The sequence below is a fragment of the Manis pentadactyla genome, chromosome 14 (genome assembly GCF_030020395.1).
Source record: "Manis pentadactyla isolate mManPen7 chromosome 14, mManPen7.hap1, whole genome shotgun sequence".
Lineage (NCBI taxonomy): Eukaryota > Metazoa > Chordata > Mammalia > Pholidota > Manidae > Manis > Manis pentadactyla.
The window spans coordinates 77,130,706-77,156,936 of record NC_080032.1 but is presented as its reverse complement, the minus strand read 5'-3'; the positions used below and the strand labels follow the sequence as shown (position 1 = coordinate 77,156,936).

The 26,231-nt window shown below is 37.1% G+C and overlaps 2 protein-coding genes across 7 annotated transcripts in view; one reads left to right on the top strand and one right to left on the bottom strand.

The window, feature by feature from the left end:
• RECQL (RecQ like helicase) overlaps window positions 1-12,337 on the top strand; it is a 35,290-nt gene extending 22,953 nt beyond the window's left edge. For all 3 annotated transcript variants that reach the window (XM_036889262.2, XM_036889261.2, XM_057491927.1), the window contains 10 exons: window positions 259-457; window positions 3,719-3,885; window positions 5,547-5,628; window positions 6,618-6,766; window positions 6,853-6,970; window positions 7,423-7,561; window positions 9,194-9,285; window positions 10,346-10,565; window positions 10,876-11,005; window positions 11,515-12,337. In XM_036889262.2, the coding sequence (XP_036745157.2) occupies window positions 259-457; window positions 3,719-3,885; window positions 5,547-5,628; window positions 6,618-6,766; window positions 6,853-6,970; window positions 7,423-7,561; window positions 9,194-9,285; window positions 10,346-10,565; window positions 10,876-11,005; window positions 11,515-11,661 (1,443 nt within the window). In that variant the 3' untranslated portion in view covers window positions 11,662-12,337. The remainder of the gene's footprint in view (window positions 1-258; window positions 458-3,718; window positions 3,886-5,546; window positions 5,629-6,617; window positions 6,767-6,852; window positions 6,971-7,422; window positions 7,562-9,193; window positions 9,286-10,345; window positions 10,566-10,875; window positions 11,006-11,514) is intronic.
• The window catches only part of PYROXD1 (pyridine nucleotide-disulphide oxidoreductase domain 1), a 40,370-nt gene continuing 25,806 nt past the window's right edge, over window positions 11,668-26,231 (bottom strand). For all 4 annotated transcript variants that reach the window (XM_036889267.2, XM_036889264.2, XM_057491928.1 and 1 more), the window contains 7 exons: window positions 20,641-20,801; window positions 18,824-18,924; window positions 17,996-18,128; window positions 16,996-17,108; window positions 16,295-16,417; window positions 13,137-13,274; window positions 11,668-12,608 (listed from right to left, as the gene is read on the bottom strand). In XM_036889267.2, the coding sequence (XP_036745162.2) occupies window positions 12,360-12,608; window positions 13,137-13,274; window positions 16,295-16,417; window positions 16,996-17,108; window positions 17,996-18,128; window positions 18,824-18,924; window positions 20,641-20,801 (1,018 nt within the window). In that variant the 3' untranslated portion in view covers window positions 11,668-12,359. The remainder of the gene's footprint in view (window positions 12,609-13,136; window positions 13,275-16,294; window positions 16,418-16,995; window positions 17,109-17,995; window positions 18,129-18,823; window positions 18,925-20,640; window positions 20,802-26,231) is intronic.

Below are 26,231 nucleotides of genomic sequence, written 5' to 3'. Positions count from 1 at the left end.
GCTTAGTGGACTGTGTTCATGTTCATTCTTGTTCTCTTTTATTGTCAAATGAGATTACTTTTCTATCAACAGTTTGGGCGTAAGTAACTAAAATGCTATTTGCACAGCTGCTGTGAAATTTAGTCCTGGGACATTGTTTTGATTCTAATGACAGCCCAAGGATTTGCCCTTGAGTAACAAAAATCTTTGTTTACTACTTACTATTACTGTCTGCTAGCTTAGTTTCACTGTCATTGTGTCTGCTTTTCCTTTCAATAGGAGCATGTGAAATGGGTTCATGCTGAAATGGTAAATAAAAACTCCAAGTTAAAGCTAATTTATGTGACTCCAGAGAAGATTGCAAAAAGCAAAATGTTTATGTCCAGACTGGAGAAAGCCTACGAAGCCAAGAGACTTACCCGAATCGCTGTGGATGAAGTTCACTGCTGCAGTCAGTGGGGACATGATTTCAGACCTGGTATGTGTGTTGCATCTAGAAAACTCCTTGGTGCTACAGATTATTTTCTTACTCAGGTTTACCTGGTGGAAATCCCTGCTTCCATTAACATTATCCTCTTCAGTAGCTATTACTCATTTTCCCTTGCCTTGATTAAGGGACCCAAGAGGCACAATCTTTCATGTCTTTCCTCCCTCCATCGTAAGTCTTTAGTCTAATTACCTTTATCCATTGAAACATATGTTTATTAGCAAATACTATACTCTCCCCCCATTAGCTGTAAAGATTTACTGATCTCTGGGGTCTCCACATCTGTTGAGGAATTTGCATGTGTGTCAGAGTTGTCTCCTCTAGCTGGCATTCTGGCCGTCTTCAGTGTCCACTTCAGGGTCTACACCCAGCTAGCTCCTAAGTGGTTAAAGTTCTGGGGGACTTTTTAGTGACCCTTTTCTTCACTCCTCCAGCCTAATCCTACAGTCAGAGCCTGGAGCACATGATTCAGACTTGTTCTATTCAAAGAGATCCTAAGTTAAAAAGTCCTGCCCTGTGATATCAACTTCCTTTCTTTCTGAGCCTGCCTTCACACTCTGTGGAGCCCCTTGGTTCCTCTGTAACACACCTGTATTTGTGCGTGGCTCCAGGCCCCACATCGCGGTCACATTTTTTTCCCCGTTCAGACTGTGCTATCGCTGCTTCTGCTGGGTTTCTCCTGGGTAGTCCAGCATTTAACACGTCTGCTTCAGACACTGTTCCAGACTGAGATGCAGGCTTCTCCCCGGCTTCTGTTTTCCCCAGTCCTGCTGCTTGGCTGCTAGACACTGTTGGAAAAAAATAGGATAACTGTACTCATCTCCACCTCAGTTCAGCTTTCATCACACTCTTCCCTTTTACTGGCCCCTATTTCATCCTATACAAGCCTCCTAACAAGCCTTTCATGCCATTAGTAATTAGTATTTCTCTTTAGTCCCTAACTCACACTAAGCAGAGGCCTCCTAGTGCCCAGAAAAAAGGGGCTGCTGGGTATGGACATCTCCTCTCTCCCCTTCCAAACATTAATAATCTGTTTTTTTAAGGCCAAAAGACCATTTCTGTACAAGGGAAATGGTGGGTGTGCCCCCTGCATCCTTTCCTGCCTTCCTAAGATCCTACTCCGTCAAAGTCCTCCGGCATATTCAGGCTCCCCAAAAACAAAACCAGAAACGGAAATACACTTCTGACCTTTTTCACCCCTTTCTGGTGTTGTTGTGTTTCTGTTCCTCCTTTCACCTCACCTTCTAAACTCACCATTTCCATTTCTCACCTTTATTGCTCTCTGAATTCGACTCACTCCTGCCTCCACCCCTGAGAAGTCACCAGGAACCCCACTTCCCAAGGCCTTAATCCCGGGACCTCAGCTCCACTGCCCCTCTTCCCACTCACCTTCAGTGGCATTACGGTTACCTCCCGCCTGGCTGCTTTCTCCTCCCTGGTTACTGTGATGGATGCTTTTGATTTTATCCTGTCCATTCTCACTCCTCTGTTCTCCCTTTGCTGCCTCCTTAAATATTAGTGGTCTGGCGGTTCTGATCTGCCTTCTCCTTTTCTTATACTTCCACAGGGGTAGTAGACTTGTAGTTTAGAGATGGAATTATCTACCTTCAGAATGATTTGGGGCACAGGTATTTTTTTTAGTTTTGATTTAAGTGCCTTAGGCAGTATGTATACTGTCCTTTCTACTAAGGCCCTCGCTGTTTTAATGGGACTGTGCCAGAGTGTTGTTACCTGTGCCGTTTTAACTGGTCTCTTTTCTTCTTTGGTCTTTTGCCTATTCTAGCCCATCCTTTGCACTGCCACCAAAAGATGATTTCTGAAACATGTCTATTTATGTCCATTGTCTGGTTTAAAAATTACATGTCTCATTTTCCTGTAGGATAATCTACGGAGAGAGAATCAACTGCCTGTATTGCTCATAGTGTTACTTAAACCTGCCTGTCTGCACTCTGAAGTGTGACAGTGTCAGGGAAGGTTCAGGCAGTGAAGCAGAGGCACTCTGAATGAGAGGGGTTCAGGGGTTCATTTTAGGGAGCTGACCCTGCAGTTAATTTTAGGAGCTGGGGAAGGGAAGGTCTAAAGGGGAAGTTGGAGGATCAGAGAAAAGTCGCTGGTGCAGGACGGTCACAGCTGGTAGCAGAATCTGCACCTGGCATGGCCAGCAAGGTCTCTGCTAAGCCGGATCCCTGAGTGGCTCTCACCTTCGGGGTCTGCTGCTGAGCATGTGCTGGGGCCGCTGTTGACCAGCACGCCCGGTTGGGAAGATGAGCCGGAGGAGGAGTGGGAAAGAACCAGGAAGACTGCCCGTCACCCTCTCTGCCTCTAGAGACCTGCACGTAGTGGTGGCCGGCTCACTTCTGCCTCCCACGCCTGCACAAGGGCCTCTTCTGGGCCAGCTCCCGCTTGGGACCCTACCGGGGCTGTGGTCTCCAGCTTACCGGAGTTGACAGTAGTCCATCCAGCACAACCCCTGCAGGGTGAGCCCCCTGAACCGCTTGCTGTTCCTGCGACATGCTGTGACATTTCCTGCCGGTGTGTTGGCTGTTTCTCTGCCTGGTGTTTTCTTCTCCCCTTCCTCATGAACTTCTGCTCATTCTTCAAGACCTAACTCAGATGTCACCTCCTTGAAACCTTCACAATGTCCCAGGCAGTTACTCTCTCCTCTGTATTTTCATGGTAGTTCTTTACCGTAGCATTTAACAATTTCTACCACATTTCTTTTCCACTTTTCTCCCAAGTAGTTGAAGTACTTAAGGACAACCAATCTAGTGATTTAGGTGTGTAACAAATGTGAGCCTGGAATGGTTTTCCTGAAGTAAGTGACATAAAAACCAGTGCCCTCACTGAGCTTTTTCCAGCCTGAATCTGCCACTTTTGGACAACACTGGGGGTAGAAGGGTTCTGGCTGATGGCCTTTTACTCATCAGTTGTAATAGATTCAAACACTACGGCACTTCCCACTGCCTCCCGAATCCACTGTCGCAGCAGGTGTAGACCAGTGCATAGCTTCCTGGAAATGTTGCGGTGTTCCTTCTCTCCAATGGGGAGTTCCACCTGTGGCCACGCACAGGGTTTCTGAGGAACCAGTGGAAAGTGTCATGAAGCCTGCCCGCTCAGAAAGGCTTGGCAGCAACTGCAAATTAGAGGCTCTGCAATAAGATGACAGTGGTCATTGATTATCTGCATGCTAAGAGACATAACAACTATTCCTGAGAGGATAGAAAGAGGGCCACTTCACATTTTCTTTTCCAGATTATAAGGCACTTGGTATCCTGAAGCGGCAGTTCCCTAACACAGCGCTAATTGGGCTGACAGCAACTGCAACCAGTCACGTGCTGAAGGATGCTCAGAAGATACTGTGTGTGGAGAAGTGTCTGACGTTTACAGCTTCCTTTAACCGGCCAAATCTTTATTATGAGGTATGTAACTTTTTATTTTTTTTTTCCCTTTGAAAAACTTTTATTATAGAAATATACAAAAGTAGAGAGAATAGTGTGGAGAAGCTCCATGAGCTGATGAATGGCTTCACTAATGGACAATTCATGCTCTGCAAACCCATGCTCTTTGATCCCAGTCCCCAGCTGCAGATCGACGTTCTAGACATCATAGAAATCTAGACATTGTATAACTTAATCTGTAAACATTTCACTATGTTTCTATAATGGACAAGGGCATCCTTTTTAAAACCTAACCACAATATCAACATTTAATCTACAAAAAACCCCACATCAGTGATAATCCCTTAACATCATCAAATCTCTAGTTTGTTTCACATTTCCCCAACTGTCCTATCTTTTTTTTTTGAGAGGGCATCTCTCATATTTATTGATCAAATGCTTGTTAACAACAATAAAATTCTGTATAGGGGACTCAATGCACAATCATTAATCAACCCCAAGCCTAGTTCTCAACAGTCTCCAATCTTCTGAAGCATAACAAACAAGTTCTTACATGGTGAACAAATTCTTACATAGTGAATAAGTTCTTACATGGTGAACAGTGCAAGGGCAGTCATATCACAGAAACTTTCGGTTTTGATCACGCATCATGAACTATAAATCAGGTCAAATATGAATATTCGTTTGATTTTTATACTTGATTTATATGTGAATCCCACATTTCTCCCTTATTATTATTATTATTTTTTTTAATTACATGCTGAAGTGGTAGGTAGATGCAAGATAAAGGTAGAAAACATAGTTTAGTGCCATAAGAGGGCAAATGTAGATCAGGTGTGTGCCTATAGACTAAGTATTAATCCAAGCTAGACAAGGGCAACAAAACATTCACGGATGCAGAAGATTTCTCTCAAAACGGGGGGTGAGGTTCTAAGCCTCATGAGGTGTGCAACTTTTATGGCCATTTATTACTTCTGTGAAGGATTGTGGCAGAGAGGTTACCTTTTTGTTTTTTATTTACATGAGTAACGGTTCACGATGTTTAGGAGTTTCTAAAATCAGGAGGTGATTACAAGCAGATTCATTAAGGCGTTTTTTTCCCTTATCTCTTGTACGGCACAGTCCTTTGCTAGGTTAAAGAGAAGACAGCGCCTTGTCAGATATGTTCATTCTTGGGCAAGGATGGAAAGAAAGCATGGATTGATACCAAGGACCCTAAAGATACCTGCAATTGAAACTAATTATGAAATAATACAAAATTAATATGCTATTAAAAGTTTGCTGATACTCCCTATTTAGATTATATTTGATATGTAACCTTGAAAGTTAAATAACCTAATAGGTATTTTTTCTAATTCTTTTTAGACAGTGTTTTTTTGCGTTTTCATCCAACAGTTATTTATCCGATGGTTTAAGTTTTTATAAAAGTAGCATCAGAAAATTAAAAAGTCCCTATTGTTACAAGTTATTCATTGTATTTCCTGCCCATCTCTGGTAAATTAAACAAATTAGGGTTAAGAAGAGTCTGGGGGATGGTAGAGTCAGACGAGGTGAGTGAAAGAGCAATAGGAAGAATGCTAAGCCCATGAAGGAATGGCACCCTGAAAGCTGGAAGTAAATGACTGCAAGGGTGGTACTCCTCATCAATTTACTTTTTAATAAGTCAGCTTTTCTTTTTTAAGGTTCGACAGAAGCCCTCAAACACTGAAGATTTTGTTGAGGATATTGTAAAACTCATTAATGGGAGATACAAAGGACAATCAGGTAACAAAAACAAACCAACTGAAGACTGAGAGTTTTCAAAACTAGTATTACACTGATACACTGACGAATGGTCAGCACCAAAAAATATTGTATGACAACAGATACTTGAAAATGTTATGGTAAAATTGATCTGTTTCATGATCTTAGAAACTGGATGTGGCATTTGCTAATGGCACAGGTTTTAAGTCATGAAACTGATTTACTTTATTTATACTTAATTGCCTTAAAGAGTAGACCTGATGACATTATATGATCAACAACACACGTTTAGTAAGTATCCCGTGTATAAGGTAGAAGTTAAGCACTGATATTCTAAAGGGATATAAAATATAGTCCTTACAGCAAAGGACACATTAATGAATAAGAAATAAAGTACATTCTAAGTATAGTTGGAGTTGAGAGTATATATACATGTGTTCCAGAATTAATGCATAGACAAGTGTTACTAACACACAGGGTTGTGTAAAAGTAGCATTTCAGTTCTATAGATTTTTCAGGAGACAGTAATGAGTGCTTTGGGTAAAAGGAATTCTAGGTCAGGTAAGTTTGAGGAAGGCTGCAGCTCATTTATCCCTCCAGGAGATTCACAGGGTTTGCCGGCCACTAGACTTTCTGACCAGCCCTGCAGATAAAGAGAGAAACTTACTTTTTGTTCAGTGCAGTATTCCCCAAACTCATTTCCACATGAAACTCTTCACAGCACACTCCTTAATATCTTAGGGAGCTGTGGGACGTCAGCTTGAGAAACAGTGTGTAGTGGGAGATCCAAGTTGGAGAGAGAAAAGAGGTCATGGGAACCGAAACTGTTGCTCAGGGCTCATTTCTGCTTTTGAGCAAGCTGCCGATCGAATCCTGTTACACCACCAAGTCCGTGTGTGTCCAGGGCCTTGCAATTGTACTAATCAGTATCTTGAGCGTGTGTGTGTTAAAAATTGTCTTCCAGGAATATGATATATATATATCTAACAACTGGACATATTTTACTACAGGAATCATATATTGCTTTTCTCAGAAAGACGCTGAGCAAGTTACAGTTAGTTTACAGAAACTGGGGATTCATGCAGGGGCATACCATGCCAATTTGGAACCAGAAGATAAGACCAAGGTTCATAGAAGATGGTCAGCCAGTGAAATTCAGGTTTAGTATATTGTCTTCAGCAGGAGCCTAATTTACCTTTAACAATTTTTGAACTTGACCTAACATGAAATGTTGAAACATTTTAGGTGGTAGTGGCAACGGTTGCATTTGGTATGGGAATCGATAAGCCAGATGTGCGGTTTGTTATTCATCATTCAATGAGTAAGTCTATGGAAAATTATTACCAAGAGAGTGGACGTGCAGGTATGTATAATTCATATCCAGAAGTAGCTTTTAAAAAGCTTTTCCAGAGAACATACTATATATGATGTTTAATTCTGTAATTTTGATCCTTTTTAATGGCTAGTACTTTTAAGAACAATGAAGTCATTTTCGCTGGTTTATAATTAATTTGCCTATGGAAAAACTTTAATTATGTGGTATTTGAGTGTTAGGAATTGTGTCTTACATTTAAATCTATAACCTCAATAACTGGATTACTTGTAGACATTTTTTCAACTAACACAGCTGTTGTCCCTTTAGCCTTCATATTTTGTGATTTGAGGGCAGCTATTACAAAGCTTTCACATCTGTCTCAAGTTGAGATGTGATACATTTAGACTATGAAGCATTGCCAGCTAATTTCATATATGCTATTTTTGCACGTTTTGAACTTTTACAGTAATTATGCAATCTCAAGGTTTCTCACACTACAGGTCGAGATGACATGAAAGCAGACTGTATTTTGTATTATGGCTTTGGAGATATATTCAGAATAAGTTCAATGGTGGTGATGGAAAATGTGGGACAACAGAAGCTTTATGAGATGGTGTCATACTGTCAAAACATAAGCAAGTAAGCCACACACCTTGTCAAAGACAAGCACACTATGAAAGCCCATGCATTACTAAAGTGAGTAAATACAGTGATAGAAGATCGAGTGTAAACCTGTAAAAACAGATGTCTGGAGGGTGGGAAACCAGTAGATGAACCTGCTGGGTCTGCCTTAATCCAAGAAAAGATACTCTCTCTCTCAGATAATTCTCCAACAAAACTATTTTTTATTGAAGGAGTGTGTCTTGTGTGTGTGTGTTTTAAAGTAAAATATATTGAAATGCTGAATTTTTTAAATTGAACTGACATACAGTATTTTTCAGTGTCAGATATACAAGTGATTTTGTATACATAGTATGAAATGCTCACAATAAGTCTAGTTACCAACTGTTGATACACAGAGTTGTTACTGTGTTTTTGACTCTATTTCCTATGCTGTTCATTACATCCCTGAGTCTTATTTTATACCTGAAGACTGGACTTCTTAATCCCATTCACCTATTTTGTCCATATCCCCGCCTCTCTTTCATTGAAGGTTTTGGTACAAATTACCAATGAGTTCAAGCCTTTTCTCTTTGGTACTGGCTTATTATCTACGTGCTTTAATAATTTTGAAAATACATGTAAGGCATTTTGAGAGCTGGGGTCAGTAACACATACCAACCATCCTACTAGTTGACGGTTTATAAAATAATTGAGAGCAGAGTCAAGTTTTCCTTAGGAAATGAATTTAAATTTATTCAGGGTGGCTTTAATCAGACCATTTACCTCTCTGGTGGTGACTCAGTCTTAGTCATCTTTGTATCTTATTGCCCATCACATAAAAAGGACTCCGAAATTTTGAAATGTTAAGCAGTAACTGGACAATGACAGAAAATGGTATGTACTTCCGATAGCCGCAGCAATAATCTAGTTGAGGAAAAATAAAGATTACCTTAGATGTCCATTAAACCCCAAGAAGCATATTTTTTTGGGTTTAGAATCAGACTCATACTGTAAAATACAAGAAACTGCTTTGCTCTCAGGAAGATTTTCTTAATAGTTGTAAAATATGGAATCTCAAAAGGAATCTTGGACTTTTGAAAAGCCAAGTTTACCAAGTACATATGGAAAAAAATTGTGCATGGTGGGCAGGTGTCTACTCCAATGCCCTGGAACCTGGGAGTATGTTACCTTACCAGGCAAAAGGCAGTGAAGGTTGCTAATCATCTGACCTTAAAATAGGGAGATTTGGGTGAGCCCAGTATAATCACAAGGATCCTTAAATGTGGAAACGATGCAGAAGGTCAGAGTGATGTGATGTGAAGACCCGACCCGCTGTTCTTGGCTCTGAAGATGGAGGGCGGAGGTCACAAGCCAAGGAATGGGGGCGGCCTCTAGACACTGGGAAGGGCAAGGGAACATTCTCCCCTGGAGCCTCCAGAAAGAATCCAACCCTGCTGGCACCTTGATCTTAACCCAGTGAGACCTACATCAACCTCCTAAACCTATAGAAATTTAAGATAATAAATATGTGTTATTGTAAAGCCACTAAGCTTGTTGGTAATGCTATGGCAGCAGTAGGAAACTAATACAATCTACAACCATATTTTGAAATAAGGACTCTTAAAACTTTAATTCATTTAATAATTTGGTCTCTCGACATGTTTGCAGATGTCGCCGTGTATTGATAGCTCAACATTTTGATGAAGTGTGGGACTCAGAAGCGTGTAACAAAATGTGTGATAATTGCTGTAAAGACATTGGTGAGTTCATTGTGTTATAAATCTTTCTAGGCTAATACGTATAGCTGGGACTACATGAGGGCAGTAGTAGACCCCAAAATGGATTGAAAGGATTAAACAAGGTACAGATAGAATTTTCTAGATTCAAAAATAATAAAGTTTTGAAAGAGGTATATAAATGCCATATAAGTATGCATATATTTTATATTGCTATACTGAGGGCATTTAAAATTTTTGAGTGGAAAAAGGAAAAAGTTGAAATCCCTCTGAATATAAATGCTACTTATATAAGAAAAGGCTAATCTTGTGATAAACTCTCCAGTCACTATAAAGTATTAAGAGAAATTTAGTGCAAAATACAGATTAGAGTGAATCATTTTTTATCTAGATAATGGCTAACAACTCCTAAGACACTACGTTAGCAGTGTTTTAGTGTTGTCTTTGAACTTTTCTTGATTCTGTGGGTGTTGTATTTGAAGAGCTGGATTAACCAGTTCCTTATGAAATTCTGATGCTTTGGTGGGTGAAGGTCACTCTAATTTTAAAAATTTTGCAGCTTGAAAACTTATTAATCAGTTTATTAGACTGTTATACTGACCAAATTAACAGGAATCTGATTTATAAATCAGAGTGCTAGTATCACTAACTGGGTTCTCTGAACAGGACATTCTTGTCTCTGAAGCAGAGTACTTAGGAAGCCATACTCGTTTTCAGAATATTGCTTAATGAACACAAATCAGTAAAGTATGAAGAACAGACCGACTCTTCTAAAACACCCCTCATTATCTGTTATAATCATGCCTGGCAGACACTGCGGTTTGTACAGCACACCCAAAGGCCTTCTGATAACCAGGTTATTTTCTTTACCTCACTGTAAATCCCACAGTGTCTTACAGAGACTGTAACTTAGTTTAGTAATAGGGAATTGAGGAATGGCCTAGTCTTAGTTCAGGACAAATTAACAAATCAATGTTTAGGGTGGCTCATGTTGGAGGATTCATTTTAAACCAGTTTAACCACTTAGGATAGCCTATCCTTGCCCTAATTTCTGAATGCTAATTGCTTGTCTCTTTCATTGTAGCATTTGAAAGAAGGAATGTAACAGCGAACTGTAGAGATCTAATCAAGATCCTGAAGCAGGCAGAGGAAATGAATGAAAAGCTGACACCCTTGAAGCTGATTGACTCTTGGCTTGGAAAGGGGGCAGCAAAACTGAGAGTAGCCGGTGTTGTTCCTCCCGTGCTTCCTCGTGAAGACCTGGAGAAAATTATCGCACACCTTCTTCTACAGCAGTACCTTAAGTATATACAAACCTGGTCCTCGTCCTCTCATGTCTTTCTTTCTCATTTTCCTAATTGCAACAGAACAAATGATTTTGTACGTGTGAAATTCTAAATGCTCTATCAATCAAATTTATCTAGTAAATCCAAAATTTTAATTGAGCATTTAAGTAAAAAAACTGTAAAGCAAATATTTGCTATAAATTGCATTTTTATAGCACATCAATGTGTTGCTTCAAGTTTATTGTACTTGATGGTTTTTTTTTTTTTACAAATTTGTTTTCTGTAGCATCTGAGAACCTACCTGACTGTTGGCCTTTCTCTTCTGCAGAGAAGATTACAGTTTCACAGCTTATGCGACCATTTCATACTTGAAAATAGGACCTAAAGCGAATCTTCTGAACAGTGAGGCCCATGTTATTACCATGCAAGTGAAGAAGCCCACACAGAGCTGTTTTGGGGTAATGATCTGGCTACTAATTTTCAGTTTTTACATATTTAAAAAATATACTAAAAGCATCCCAAAGCCTTTAGTTTTAACTAGTGCTCTCCTGGGTCCAGTTGAACGTAAGAACAGACAAAAGTCAGTTTTCTTCCTAGAATTTGTATATGGAAGAGAGAAAACATACCTTTGTTTTTTGTAGTGGTATTAGGTGAAAGAATTTTGACATATATCCTGACCTTATATATTGGTGGAGAAGTCTGGCAGAGGATGAAAAGCACTGGTATAAACTAAATACTGTCAAACATGCCATGTACCATTGTGTCTAAGCTTCAGCATTTCTTTGATAGCACAGCCCCTTCATTCAAGACAGGGCTCATATCCGAATAGAAATCTGAAGGAAAAAAACCAGACCACTGGAAACTTATCTCAGTAGTCCTCCTACATCCGTTAGCTTTTTATTAATCTCATGAGGAAATGGAATAGCTGAATTTTTACCAGTGTATTTGCTTTTTTATTGTTTTGTAGATTGAATCACCTCAAACTTGTCATTCTGAAGGAACTGATAAAAAGAGGGAAGAAGAAAATTCAGGTGACTTCCAGAAGTCTGCAAACATGCTTAAGAAATCTGATTCTAAGAATACAGGGGCTAAGAAAAGAAAAATTGATGCATGAGATGAATATTTTAAAATTTTCCAAGAAAACCGTTTATTGCATGTATATACTATTATTTTGGTAGTTAAAAGTTTACTTTTTAAGACAATTTTAATATTTTACATATATGGAGCTGTATTTTCAGAACTTTGAAGTATTGAAGACTTATTTTTGAGATCCTGAATTATAAATTTACAGTATGAATCAAGGAGAAAATTTTATGTTCACATGTTAAGTTCTTTATGCCTTGATATATCTAGTTCTTTTGATAACACTGTTATACTGAAAATTTTACATAAGCTCATCACAGAAAGTGAGTGGTTTTAGGTTATAATTGCTGTAACATCCAAATAAGAAAGGAATAAGTTATCAATACAAATAATATTAGCAAGCATAATATTGCCACATCTCTACTTAAGTAAAATTTAAATATAAGCTCTTTATAGGCTGAAACCTCAGCCCTATTCTGACATTTCACAATCAATGAATGGCTCCAATATACTAAGCAGACCAAATTAATGGCTAAGTAGAGAACAACCTAGCTAAATTTATTCCAATTTAAGTCACAAATGAATGTGTCTTAAGTTAAAAATACAAAACTGAAGAGTGGTCAATTGTAAACAATTTGATTTCATCTTTAGAGTTTTACTTATTTTTAACTTTAGTTGGTCATTAAATCACTAGTCATTTTACTTTATGTGGTTCTTGAAATTTCCTTTTTAGTCAAAATAATCTTCTATGTCAATGTTTGGATCCAGTAGATCTTCTCCATATGATGAAAGATCCATCTGATTTAAAATTAAGTTTTCAAATGTTTCTTCTAAATCAGTTTCACCAATTAGGAGAGCTCCCATCATTCGCCCATTCTGCATGACGACTTTGACGTATTCTTGTCCTTTGGTACATCTCAGCATCAATTCATGATCTGAACCTAAGCCCTGTGCGTTGTATTTTCCCAGTAATACAACCTATGTATAGGGATTAAAAAGGTTACTCAAAAAGGAAGCATAATATATAATTACAGGGCATATTATGCCAAAAAGGTGGTAGGAAAATTCACAAATTTTATAGCTAAAAGCACTGATGCGGAAGGTCCCAAAGAAAATGTCTGAATGGCATGCATGCATTCTACAGATGATACCACCACACAACCTACATGAGCATTAAAAGTGGCTAGTGAAATATAGGATCTGGACAATACTAGCCTGGAGTCATGATTTTCAGATTTAATTAGGAAATGAGTTAGAAATTTCATAGGCCAATTATTTACTATTGAAAATATTTTTATCTCCCTTCACTGTACAGCAGTATAGTGGGATGGTAGGTAATGCTTATCAGCTGATTAAGAATCAAGATCAGCAATAATACCAGCTACTGATTGGTAAGAAATGAGAATATTAAGAAATGAGAATATATGTTTTTTTGAGTAAAATGAATAGATCATAATTGTAAGACTAACAAGCAAAAAAGGGCATTCATTTGCCTATCTGTCTTACCTTATAGTTAAAAAATTTTGTTACATGAGCAAAAAGTTCAAAGCTGAAATCCATGTCAATAGAGTCTCCTAAAATAGCTGCAGCCATGCACTTGGCTGCATACCATCCCATCTGTCTAGCTTGGGTCCACAGCCTCATCTGAAATAAAAAATGTTAGGCTTACATAAATTTTCATTATCATTACTTGAAAAATGTTATCACCTTAACATTGTAAAATTCCTTAAAGGAATTCTTTTTGACAGTCCTTGAAATGAGTTAAAACTAGCTAGTAAGAGGACTGGGGTGGACCATCTTTGCCACAGAAGCAAATACTAACCAAACTGATTTTTGGTATTTCTAAATTGCTACCTCTAAAAGGATGATACCAACTCCGAATGTTTCAATACACTACTCAGGCTATATTAGGTGAGAACATTTTAATTAAACCAGTTCCCTTATTAGAGCATGTTAATTATTATCAGCATTAATAGAGATGCCAAATTATCACTGAGAATTTGTTCCTTTTCCTAATCCTCATTTTTTGGTGCTAGATAGTTATGGCTTCAATGATATTACTAGGTGGTATCCAGCCCCAGGAAACATTAGAGTTCATCAGCTGATGCTGGGAAGTCATTTTAATTTCTTCTCTACAGCAGTATCAATTTTTCCTCTGTTATATTTTTGTTGTATTTCTACAAAGTTTTGTGACTCAGAATGCTGGGCTTTGGAGTCAGTAAATTTAATTATCAACTTCCCTACATATTTAAGTTCTTATTTATTTGAGCCTCAATTTCTTGAATACTTATGAAATATAAATATACATAGGTTAGCCTGCAGTAAGCAGTTTCTCTGTACCCCTCTGTGTGTGTGTAACTAATGCTGACTTTTTTGTGTGCAAAAATACCACAATCATGGAAATGAGTTTCAAGCATTTCTGGTAGAAGGGCTTTATTTTTAAAAAACTCAGTCTCCTCTGTGTAAACAAGGTAAATCTGATGAAGTTAGAGGTAGTCTATATGGTAAGGGAACAGAGTGTAAGGTGAGCACAGCTAGAGAATGGCTAACAGAACAGACCTGTAATATAATCCTGGTGGATTATCACAAAATCACAAAACTTTGTAGAAGTACAATAAAAATACAAGAGAAACTGAATCTGTTGTAGAGGAGAATTTAAAATGACTTCTCAGCATCAGTATTCCCATCACCTAATGTATTCTAGCTTCAAAGTCCATTTTGTCTTGGACTATGTAAAACTAGGGTACTAACTATTATACAAGTTAAGGGTCTATTAGATTAATCAAAACAAGAGACACCTGTTTATTTTTGGATTTTTCTTGCCTATATCAGAGTATGATGTACATTAAGGATATAATTTATCCTCAAAGATTTAAATGTTAAAAAACTCCAAAACTCTAATTCCTGAGATTTGCAACAGATATCCCACAAAATTTACTTTGTATTTCATAGTTAAGCTGAATGAATACTATCCCTACCTGTGGAGCTGGTCCTTCACAAATGCTGATTGTTCTCTTTGTGTGTACCACCTACCAGTATCTCAACTCCACTAAGACAACCTCACCCATGGCCACTTTCTCTAGTATTTTGCTCCAACATTAGGAGGCAAGCAACACTGAGGGCAAGAGGAAATCTAGATCCTACTGGAAGAAGTTATTAGGATGAGGAAGGCAGTGTACTATAGGAACATTTTTTTCAGTAATAATTCTCACAGGGACAGAAAAGGGTCATCATGAACAGAATGCTTTATCCATATCGTTTATAATCTCAGTGGTTGGTTGTTTTTTTAATCCAAAGCTGTAGTATCCAGTATGGTAGCTACTAGCCACATATGCTATTTAAATAAATTAAATATAAATAAAATTAAAATTCACTTCCTCAGTCATATTAGCCACATTTAAAGTGCTTAACAGACACGTGGCTAGTTGCCACCTGACTGGACACTGGAAATGTATAGAAATTTCCACCATCACAGAGGATTAGGCTTAAAAATTAGGTGAGAGGTGAGATGAAAACCTCCTCTCCAAACCACATATAATATGAAAATATAGCAAATACATCTAATTGAAAGAGTAATAGGAAAGAAGGCTGTGGTACACTGCCTACACCTGGGGAAAACAGCAGACCTCAAGGAAGAGGGCACCAGCACCACTCGCCTGTGACCCCTGCCATCGCTCCAGGGACTGAGCAGCTCCAGAGTAGAGCTTCTGGGCACCAGAGGGCGCCACCTACAAATATGAAACATCAGAGGAACCTGGTTCAAACTAAAATCCCACAAACACCAGAAAGAGGGCCAAGTGAAACTGAACTCATCAATCTTCCTGAAAGAAATTTCAAAATAAAAATCGTAAACATGCTCATGGAGCTACAGAAAAGTATTCAAGAACTCAGGGAGGAAGGAATTCAGGAATGAGATACAAACGTTGAAGAATTCAGTATCTGAAATGAAATATACAAAGGAAGGATTTAAAAGCAGATTAGATGAAGTAGAGGAGATGTTAAATGAAATAGAAACTAGAGAACAGGAATACAAAGAAGCTGAGGCACAGAGAGAAAAAAAGATCTCTAGGCACGAAAGAATATTTAGAGAACTGTGTGACCAATACAAACAGAACAGTATTTGCATTACAGGGGCACCAGAAGAAAAAGAGAGAAAAAAGGATAGAAAGTGTCTTTGAGGAGGTAACTGCTGAAAACTTCCCCAATCTGGGGAAGGAGATAGTCTCTCAGGCCATGGAGGTGCACAGATCTCCCAACACAAGGAACCCAAGGAAGACAACACCAAGACATATAATAAGTTAAATGGCAAAGATCAAGGTTAAGGACAGAGTATTAAAAGCAGCCAGAGAGAGAAAAAAAAATTTCCACCATCACAAAGTTCCACTGAACAGTGGTGATAAGCATCTGAGGATAAAAAGCAATGTAATAACCCATAATGCTTTTAAAATTAAAAGACAGCCCGGTCTACTCCATTCTTACGACTTAGCAAAAGGGGAAAATTCAATATGTATTTTTTCTTTTTTTTATTGTAATGGAAGACTCTATGGTAGCTTTCTACTTAAAGAGGAAAACTTGGAAAACCAGAAAGTTGGATTTGTAGGTAGCAACTCCTTTCTTTTCAGACTTGATCTCTGATAAAAACGTGCTCATGTATGCAGGCTTACCTGCTGCCAGACGCGACTGGGCTGCCAGGATGCAGTGCAGATGTCACCTGCAGCGTAGATATCAGAAAGGGATGTGTGCATATGGTCATCCACTTTCAGGCCACCATCTTCTCCTAGGGCAAACTAAACAGTGTTCTTCATAAACATACATGGTAAGAAAAATGACTTGACTCTTTAATTCGAAAGTAAAAGATCAAATCAAGGTTTTATACCTTAGTATGCTGATGTTTAATGAGAAAGTGAGAAACAGCTGTAAAATTTAGACAAGCAAGCTGAATTTCCAGGGAACCAAATTTCTACTAAGATAGACAAACACCCATAAAATTCTTAGAATTTCAACATCAAGAATACCCTCATATAACTACTCAACTCCTAATTATAAGAATATTCCTCAGTTTTGTAAGCTTCAAATTCTATAAAGCAAAAAATATAAGATGGTTTCTCTAAAGGATCACTTCTAAGAATTCATAGGACGTGTCAGTTTTTTACCAATCTTCAGATAAATCCTGTTAATGATGACATTTGTGCTGAGATATTAACTGCTTAACAACATTAGGCAGTAAGAAATACTGCAAATCAAGACATGAATAAACTATAAATTATTTTCTGCCATCTTAAGTTACAGTTTTGAGTTAGAGATCTTCATAAATATAGTACTTTAAAAATATTCCTAACAGAACAGGACAAAAAATTTCACCTACATTATTGCCACAGAGGAAAGGTTCTATGTTTGGTGTAACTCCAGTAGCACTGACGATGAAGTCGCAGCCATACACCTTTCCATTGGTCAATTCCACATAGACAGGCCATACCTCTAAAAAATAAAAAAGACAGAGAAAGACTTTATTCTCAAATGTAATCATCACCACTTGTCTGTAACATTACATGAATATAATGGCAAGGACAAAGAAAGAGAAAGGAGGGATGGCTTTAAAATTGTACTCCTTAAGAATTTTTATAAGGTACATTTGCTAAAACAATTTTAATGCAACCAACATACCTCCTCCTTTTGGGTATAATGACAAAACAGTGACATTCTAAACGTTTTCCCCAAACTTAGACATAGAAATTCTAACAAAGTAAATTTAAGTTGATAATCATTTTATAAATTGTTTCTTTAAAAATCTTTATCAACAGGTTAATACTCCACTGGGAGTTTGGTCCATCACTTTTCAATACTGTCCCTTACTATTCATTTTCAAACTTTAACTCTTTTCCTGCGGAAAAATTAAAAGAATTTAGAACAGTGGAGTATCTCATATACTAGTCTGGCTGAGTGTATTTCTTCAAATGAAAGTAGTTCTTAGAGAAGGTGTGAAATAGGATTTACATCTGCGTCTTAGTTCCAAATTTGTTGATTTTGATTTTGGGGAAGTCACTCCACCTCTGAATAGCATCAAGCTTTTTTTTTTAAAGTTTTTATTTATTTTGCTTTGATCTGTAAGATGTTCTTATTGATTCACAAGGTTGTGATGGTCAAAACATCATGAGTGCTGTGTAAAATGTAAAGCTCTATACGAATTAATAGAAAACTTAAAGTAGTAAAATGGCTTACGTTATTAAATTGTGGTTTTGTTCTTACTTTTCATGTTTAAATTTTACATAGAAATCTAAAGTTGTTTTCTAATAATAAATAGCAAGCAAGATTAAGCTGTCTTCCTTTTAAATAAGTGGTTATATGTTTTTTGTTTCATTAGTTACCTTTTTCAGTTGTGACTGATGGATTATGATGGTCTCTTGGAAAAGTTAAGGACTTCTTAGAAATTCTAAATTCTTCCTGACGGTAGATTTTCTTTACTTCACACATAGTTTCAATGTGAATCTTATGAGAAAACTAAAAGAAATACTGGTTACCATAATGCTTCCAGTAAGAAGGACTGGTTTACTGATGGGGAAGAAAAAATTTATATTTGTAGAAACCCGCAGAAAAAAATCATACAATATAAATAAAAGCACAGTGGATGCCCCAAAATAAGCCTTTCCGTTTCTGTGTGTGAAGAAAATGAGCAGAAAGTCATTCAGTACGTAAGAGGTTAGAAGCCGCGTCAACAGTAGCACTGAAGCTCGCTTTCAGTTCTAAGCCTCATTCATGATTACTCGTAAAACTTTTAAAATGATAATTTTTATAGACTATGCAAACCTTGAGGGTAAATTTATGTTGTCTTATTGCTATGTCCCAGAATCTAAGTAAACTGCGAGTTAAGGTAGGAGATAATTAATATTTATTTAACTAAACTGCTGAAATTCTTTGGCTAAAAGTATTATTAATCTTAGGACCTGAAGGTACATAAATTATTTTACATAATCTCCATCACAAAAATTAGATATTTCGAAGCCAGCTCCCCTTTACCCTAAGCAAAGCTGAAAAGAAATCATCTTCAGTAATAAAGACTGCCTGCCTGTGTGCTGCTCATAATATTTAATATGATATTAATTAATTTGACTATATATTTCTAAGCAACCTTTAACAAATGGTTCAAGAATTCAATGTTGCATTTAGAAATGTTCAATTAGTGTATGAAAACATACCTGTTTTGTTCCTTTAAGATTCAAGCCTTCATGCCAGTCAGGTCCCAAGGCACTGCCTGTACTACCAGCATTATCTTTGGTTCCTGCCTCCTTCTTCCTTCCTGAAGAGATAATTAAACATTCATATAACATAAAAACTGCCAGGCAGAGAATTAAGCTTGTGTTCTGAAGCTTCTGGCAATGTAATGATTCTCATATATATATATACACAGCATTGACTAAGGTACCTATATTAACCATTTAATTCACTTTTAATATTTTATGATGTGGAACTATAAAATGGATAATCTTTCAATCAAGTGTTGAATATAATACACACACAATGTGGTTTTTCAATGTTATATACACCAATTAACATAATGGATAAGATATACCCAATAAAGGATTGATAATCCAAAATATATAAAGAACTTGTAAAACTCAACACCAAAACAACAAAATAACCCAACTTAAAAATGGGTAGAGGACTAGAATAGACATTTTCCAAAGACATACAGATGGCCAACAGGTAAGTGAAAAGATGGTCCACATTACTAATCATCAGGGAAATGCAAATCAATACCACAATGAGATACCACCTCACACTTGTCAGAGTGGCTGTTATCAAAAAGGCAAAAAATAAATGTTGGCAAGAATGTAGAGTAAAGGGAACCCCTGTGGTGGGGATATAAATTGGTATAGACACTATGTAAAACAGCATGGAAGTTCCTCAAAAAATTAAAAATAGAAATACTGTATGATCCACCTCTGTGTATTTACCAAAGAAAACAAAAAACTAATTTGAAAAGATATATGCACCCTTATGTCCACTGCAGCATTATTTATAACAGCCAAGATATGCAAGCAACCTAAGAGTCCCATCAATAAAGGAACAGATACAAGAAGACGTGGTGTATATATACATAATGGAATATTACTTAGCTGCAAAAAAGAATGAAATCTTGCCAATACTAAGGGTATCATGCTAAAGAAGTCAGACTATGAATTACCATATGATTTGACTTATATGTGTGATCTAAAACACAACATCAAAAAACAAAACAAAGCAGAAATAGACTCTAAGATAGAGAACAAACTGGGGGTTACCAGAGAGGAGGATAGGAGACAGGTAAAACTGGTGAAGGAGAATAAGAGGCACAAACTCCCAATTATAAATAAGCCTAGGGGATGTAAAGTACAAAATAGTGTATTCAGTCAATAATGTAATAACTGTATAGTGAGTAACAGAGGCTAACTAAACCTACTGAGGTGATCATTTTGTACAAAAATACTGAATCACTATGTCATATACCTGAAACTATAATATTGTCACTTAAGATTTAATTTAAAAAACTGGCCATCAGATTTTGAGAATTCTGCCAATTTTTAGCACCACAAAACTCACAAAATTAAGAATTTTGTAAGCCAAAAGTTGAAAAAAAGCTCTTTAAAAATGTGACGCCTGTGTTTGTTGGTAAACTCACTACATTTTTAATGAAATTATTCTAGTTTTTGTCCAATTGTATGTTTGCAAAGATGCAAATGATTTAACTCACTTTAATTTCCAGTTCAAATTATACATATTTTTCATGAAAATGTAAATATATACTAGACATTCTAAAAAGTCATATAAGATACATTATCTACATTCCTATCTCCCAAATGAAGTATTTTGCTAAGTTCTCTTACAGCCTTTTTTCCATATGGCTAAAAAATGCCTTCTGTGATAATGTTTAATAATTAAAATACTTATTTATCAAACTAATCAATATTAATCCTTAATATTAATGATTGACTTAATCAACCTAATTAATCTATGAGCTAGAGGTGGTGTTTACCTTCTGTTGTATACTTGGTTCTTTTATGTACAATTTTAGCCTCTGGTTTTTCAGCAATGAGCTTTGCAGTCAAGAATTCAGCTGCTCCTGCGTCGAAGAAAGTATTTCCAATAGCTTTATCTTTAATGGCCCAAATTACTTCACAGCCTTCAATTTCATACCTGATAGGATATTAAAGTTACAGCAATTTCAGAAGTGTGAGTAAAAATCTTTGTGCAGTTTACCCTTGAACAACTGGATTTGAGCTGCATGGATCCACTTATATGCAGATTTTTTTTTCAATAAATATATTGGAAAATTCTTTGGAGATCTGCAACAATTGGAAAAACATTTTATTTTCTGTAGCTTACTTTATTGTAAAACTATATAATATATATAAAACATTAATATGTATTGATTATGTTGTTAGTCAGGCTTCTGGTCAACAGTAGACTATTAGTAGTTAAGTCTGGAGAGAGTCAAAAGTTATTTATGGATTTTCAACTGGTGGAGGGGGAGGATGTGCCTCTAACCCCTGCACTGTTAAAAGGTCAACTGTACCTGCAAATAATAATAACCTCCTAAAATAAAAGAAAATGGTATTTTAAGGCAAACTGAGAAAGAAGAGGAATTAATACTCTTTCAGGATAATGAGTTAAAGTAGTATAAATGGTAAGAAATTTAACCAGTTTATAAAAAAACAGGTAAAATTTCATTACCCATGAGTATCACTTCAAAATGTTCAATTTCTACAGCATATTATTATCTGAATGTGCCCCAGGGCTCCCAGGAGTGAGCGATGCTTTACTGATCTGGTTACAGTGTAACCAATAATGGACGGATGGTATATAGCTACAATATTCCAGAAGAGCTGACTTCTTTGTTATCAAATATTTTATGTACTCAAGGCACATTACAGGAGACAGAAAAAGGAGAAAAATCAGAGTTATAAACTAAAATCTTAACTTTGTTAAAAGGAACCATTACCCTTCAATTAATTCTCTTCATTTCAAGAAACTTACAAGCCATCTAGCCTAAGATACAGTTCACAGAAAAATCAAGGAGCTTGGAGAAAGGAATGGCCATAGTTTACAGAGGCCACCTTCCGTTACCACTTATGAGCTAGCCAGAGGTCCCGGGCATCTGCTGTTTTATTTCTAAGTCTGGCACTGAGAATGTGTTTTTTTTTTGTTTTTTTTTTTAAATAATTATTTTTTATTGAAGGGTAGTTGCACAGTATTACATTACATTAGTTTCAAGTGTACAACACAGTGGTAGAACATTTATATACATAATTCTAGGTTCCAGCTATCACCCTACCAAGCTGTTACAATATCTTGACTATATTCCTTATGCTATACATTACATCCCGGTTACTTATTTATTTTACCATTGGAAGTCTGTCCTTTTTTTTTTTTTTTTTTTTTTTTTTTGTGAGGGCATCTCCCATATTTATTGATCAAATGGTTGTTAACGACAATAAATTCTGTATAGGGGAGTCAATGCTCAATGTACAATCATTAATCCACCCCAAGCCTAATTTTCGTCAGTCTCCAATCTTCTGAGGCATAACAAACAAGTTCTTACATGGAGAACAAATTCTTACATAGTGAATAAGTTACATAGTGAACAGTACAAGGGCAGTCATCACAGAAACTTTCGGTTTTGCTCATGCATTATGAATTCTAAACAGTCAGTTCAAATATGAATACTCATTTGGTTTTTATACTTGATTTATATGTGGATACCACATTTCTCTCTTTATTATTATTATTTTTAATAAAATGCTGAAGTGGTAGGTAGATACAAGATAAAGGTAGAAAACATAGTTTAGTGTTGTAAGAGAGCAAATGTAGATGATCAGGTGTGTGCCTGTAGACTATGTGTTAATCCAAGCTAGACCAGGGCAATAAAACATCCATGTATGCAGAAGATTTCTCTCAGAACGGGGGGGTGAGGTTCTAAGCCTCACCTCTGTTGATCCCCAATTTCTCACCTGATGGCCCCCCTGCGACTGTGCCTGTCTTAGGTTGTTCCTCCCTTGAGGAATCTTACCCGTCTCTGGCTAACCAGTCATCTTCCGGGGCCATACAGGGAAATGTGAAGTTGGTAAGTGAGAGGGAAGCCTTATTGTTTGAAAAGGTTAGCTTTTTACTTCTTTGCATATTTATGCCCTGTGGCTTCTATGCCCAGCATTTGTCTTGAGGTATCTTTACCACTTGGAAGATTTATGATACTCGGTAAATTTGATATGAGGCACGAATTCTATTTAAGGGTTGTAATTAGGAAGGAAGAAGAAAAGCTATAGAAGTAGCAGGCGGAAGAAAACATGGGAAGATTGATTATTTCTTTGACATATCTTCTTGTAGAGTAACTTCAGCTTATATAGGTTTTAAGCTACTACTTAAATTGCGCACACACATTAACATAATAGGAGTATAGTTACATAACCAAAGCATATCTGTAATTACCAGCCATCTCCAGTGAAACCAAGAAAACCATTAAGGCACCTTAGGCATTTGTGAAAACTTATCTATGATATGGTGGATATTGTCCAACTGAACTTGAACAGTCTGAGAGAAATCAGACAAATTAAAACAACCCATTCCTGGGGACTGTTCACATGCCATATGTTCTTTTAACAGTAAATAGTCTGTAGTTGTAAGACTTTGGAGCGCTACAATTTGCACTTCTCCAAATTCTTGGTTGAGTTCTAACAGTATAGATCCAGTCAAATTTGTTGTTTTACTGTATGCACAGGCCAGCTTAGATATCTCCTTCCTCATTCCCATGGCAAGTACAGGAACTGGTGGGATGAGTGCATCTACAGCTGTAGCAGTGCGTGGATCTTTGTTGGGGTTTTTTGATGATCATCTTCTGGCATGAGTCTTCCAGAGAGTGCAGATGTTGGAAGTTCTTTTTCATATCGTATCTTAGTTCATTTTCGGGGTAGCCCAATTAGGCTTTGATCCTCTGTTAGTCCATTCTTGAGTTCTGTGATTCTGCTGCTGTTTTGTTCCTTCAGTTTTTCCTTTGTTCTTATATTCCACAAATAAGTGAAATCATTTGTTATTTCTCTTTCTCCGCTTGGCTTGTTTCACTGAGCATAATACCGTCCAGCTCCATCCATGTTGCTTCAAATGATTGGATTTGCCCTTTTCTTATGGCTGAGTAGTATTCCATTGTGTATATGTACCACATCTTCTTTATCCATACATCTATTGATGGACATTTAGGTTGCTTCCAATTCTTGGCTATTGTAAATAGTGCTGCAATAAACATAGGGGTGCATCTGTCTTTCTCAAACTTGATTGCTGCATTCTTAGGGTAAATTCCTAGGAGTGGAATTCCTGGGTCAAATGGTAGGTCTGTTTTGAGCATTTTGATGTACCTCCATACTGCTTTCCACAATGGTTGAACTAACTTACATTCCCACCAGCAGTGTAGGAGGGTTCCCCTTTCTCCACAGCCTCGCCAACATTTGTTGTTGTTTGTCTTTTGGATGGCAGCCATCCTTACTGGTGTGAGGTGATACCTCATTGTAGTTTTAATTTGCATTTCTCTGATAATTAGCGATGTGGAGCATCTTTTCATGTGTCTGTTGGCCATCTGTATTTCTTTTTTGGAGAACTGTCTGTTCAGTTCCTCTGCCCATTTTTTAATTGGGTTATTTGTTTTTTGTTTGTTGAGGCGTGTGAGCTCCTTATATATTCTGGACGTCAAGCCTTTATCGGATGTGTCATTTTCAAATATATTCTCCCATACTGTAGGGATCCTTCTTGTTCTATTGATGGTGTCTTTTGCTGTACAGAAGCTTTTCAGCTTAATATAGTCCCACTTACTCATTTTTGCTGTTGTTTTCCTTGCCCGGGGAGATATGTTCAAGAAGAGATCACTCATGTTTATGTCTAAGAGGTTTTCGCCTATGTTTTCTTCCAAGAGTTTAATGGTTTCATGGCTTACATTCAGGTCTTTGATCCATTTTGAGTTTACTTTTGTATATGGGGTTAGACAATGGTCCAGTTTCATTCTCCTACATGTAGCTGTCCAGTTTTGCCAGCACCATCTGTTGAAGAGACTGTCATTTCGCCATTGTATGTCCACGGCTCCTTTATCAAATATTAATTGACCATATATGTCTGGGTTAATGTCTGGATTCTCTAGTCTGTTCCATTGGTCTGTGGCTCTGCTCTTGTGCCAGTACCAAATTGTCTTGATTACTATGGCTTTATAGTAGAGCTTGAAGTTGGGGAGTGAGATCCCCCCTACTTTATTCTTCTTTCTCAGGATTGCTTTGGCTATTCGGGGTCTTTGGTGTTTCCATATGAATTTTTGAATTATTTGTTCCAGTTCATTGAAGAATGTTGCTGTTAGTTTCATAGGGATTGCATCAAATCTGTATATTGCTTTGGGCAGGATGGCCATTTTGACGATATTAATTCTTCCTAGCCACGAGCATGGGATGAGTTTCCATCTGTTAGTGTCCCCTTTAATTTCTCTTAAGAGTGACTTGTAGTTTTCAGAGGATAAGTCTTTCACTTCTTTGGTTAGGTTTATTCCTAGGTATTTTATTTTTTTTGATGCAATTGTGAATGGAGTTGTTTTCCTGATTTCTCTTTCTGTTCGTTCATTGTTAGTATATAGGAAAGCCACAGATTTCTGTGTGTTGATTTTGTATCCTGCAACTTTGCTGTATTCCGATATCAGTTCTAGTAGTTTTGGGGTGGAGTGTTTAGGGTTTTTTATGTACAGTATCATGTCATCTGCAAATAGTGACAGTTTAACTTCTTCTTTACCAATCTGGATTCCTTGTATTTCTTTATTTTGTCTGATTGCCGTGGCTAGGACCTCCAGTACTATGTTAAATAACAGTGGAGAGAGTGGGCATCCCTGTCTAGTTCCCGATCTCAGCGGAAATGCTTTCAGCTTCTCGCTGTTCAATATAATGTTGGCTGTGGGTTTATCATAGATGGCCTTTATTATGTTGAGGTACTTGCCCTCTATTCCCATTTTGCTGAGAGTTTTTAACATGAATGGATGTTGAACTTTGTCAAATGCTTTTTCAGCATCTATGGAGATGATCATGTGGTTTTTGTCTTTCTTTTTGTTGATGTGGTGGATGATGTTGATGGACTTTCGAATGTTGTACCATCCTTGCATCCCTGGGATGAATCCCACTTGGTCATGGTGTATGATCCTTTTGATGTATTTTTGAATTCGGTTTGCTAATATTTTGTTGAGTATTTTTGCATCTACGTTCATCAGGGATATTGGTCTGTAGTTTTCTTTTTTGGTGGGGTCTTTGCCTGGTTTTGGTATTAGGGTGATGTTAGCTTCATAGAATGAGTTTGGGAGTATCCCCTCCTCCTCTATTTTTTGGAAAACTTTAAGGAGAATGGGTATTACGTCTTCCCTGTATGTCTGATAAAATTCCGAGGTAAATCCATCTGGCCCGGGGATTTTGTTCTTTGGTAGTTTTTTGATTACCGCTTCAATTTCGTTGCTGGTAATTGGTCTGTTTAGATTTTCTGTTTCTTCCTGGGTCAATCTTGGAAGGTTATATTTTTCTAGGAAGTTGTCCATTTCTCCTAGGTTTCCCAGCTTGTTAGCAT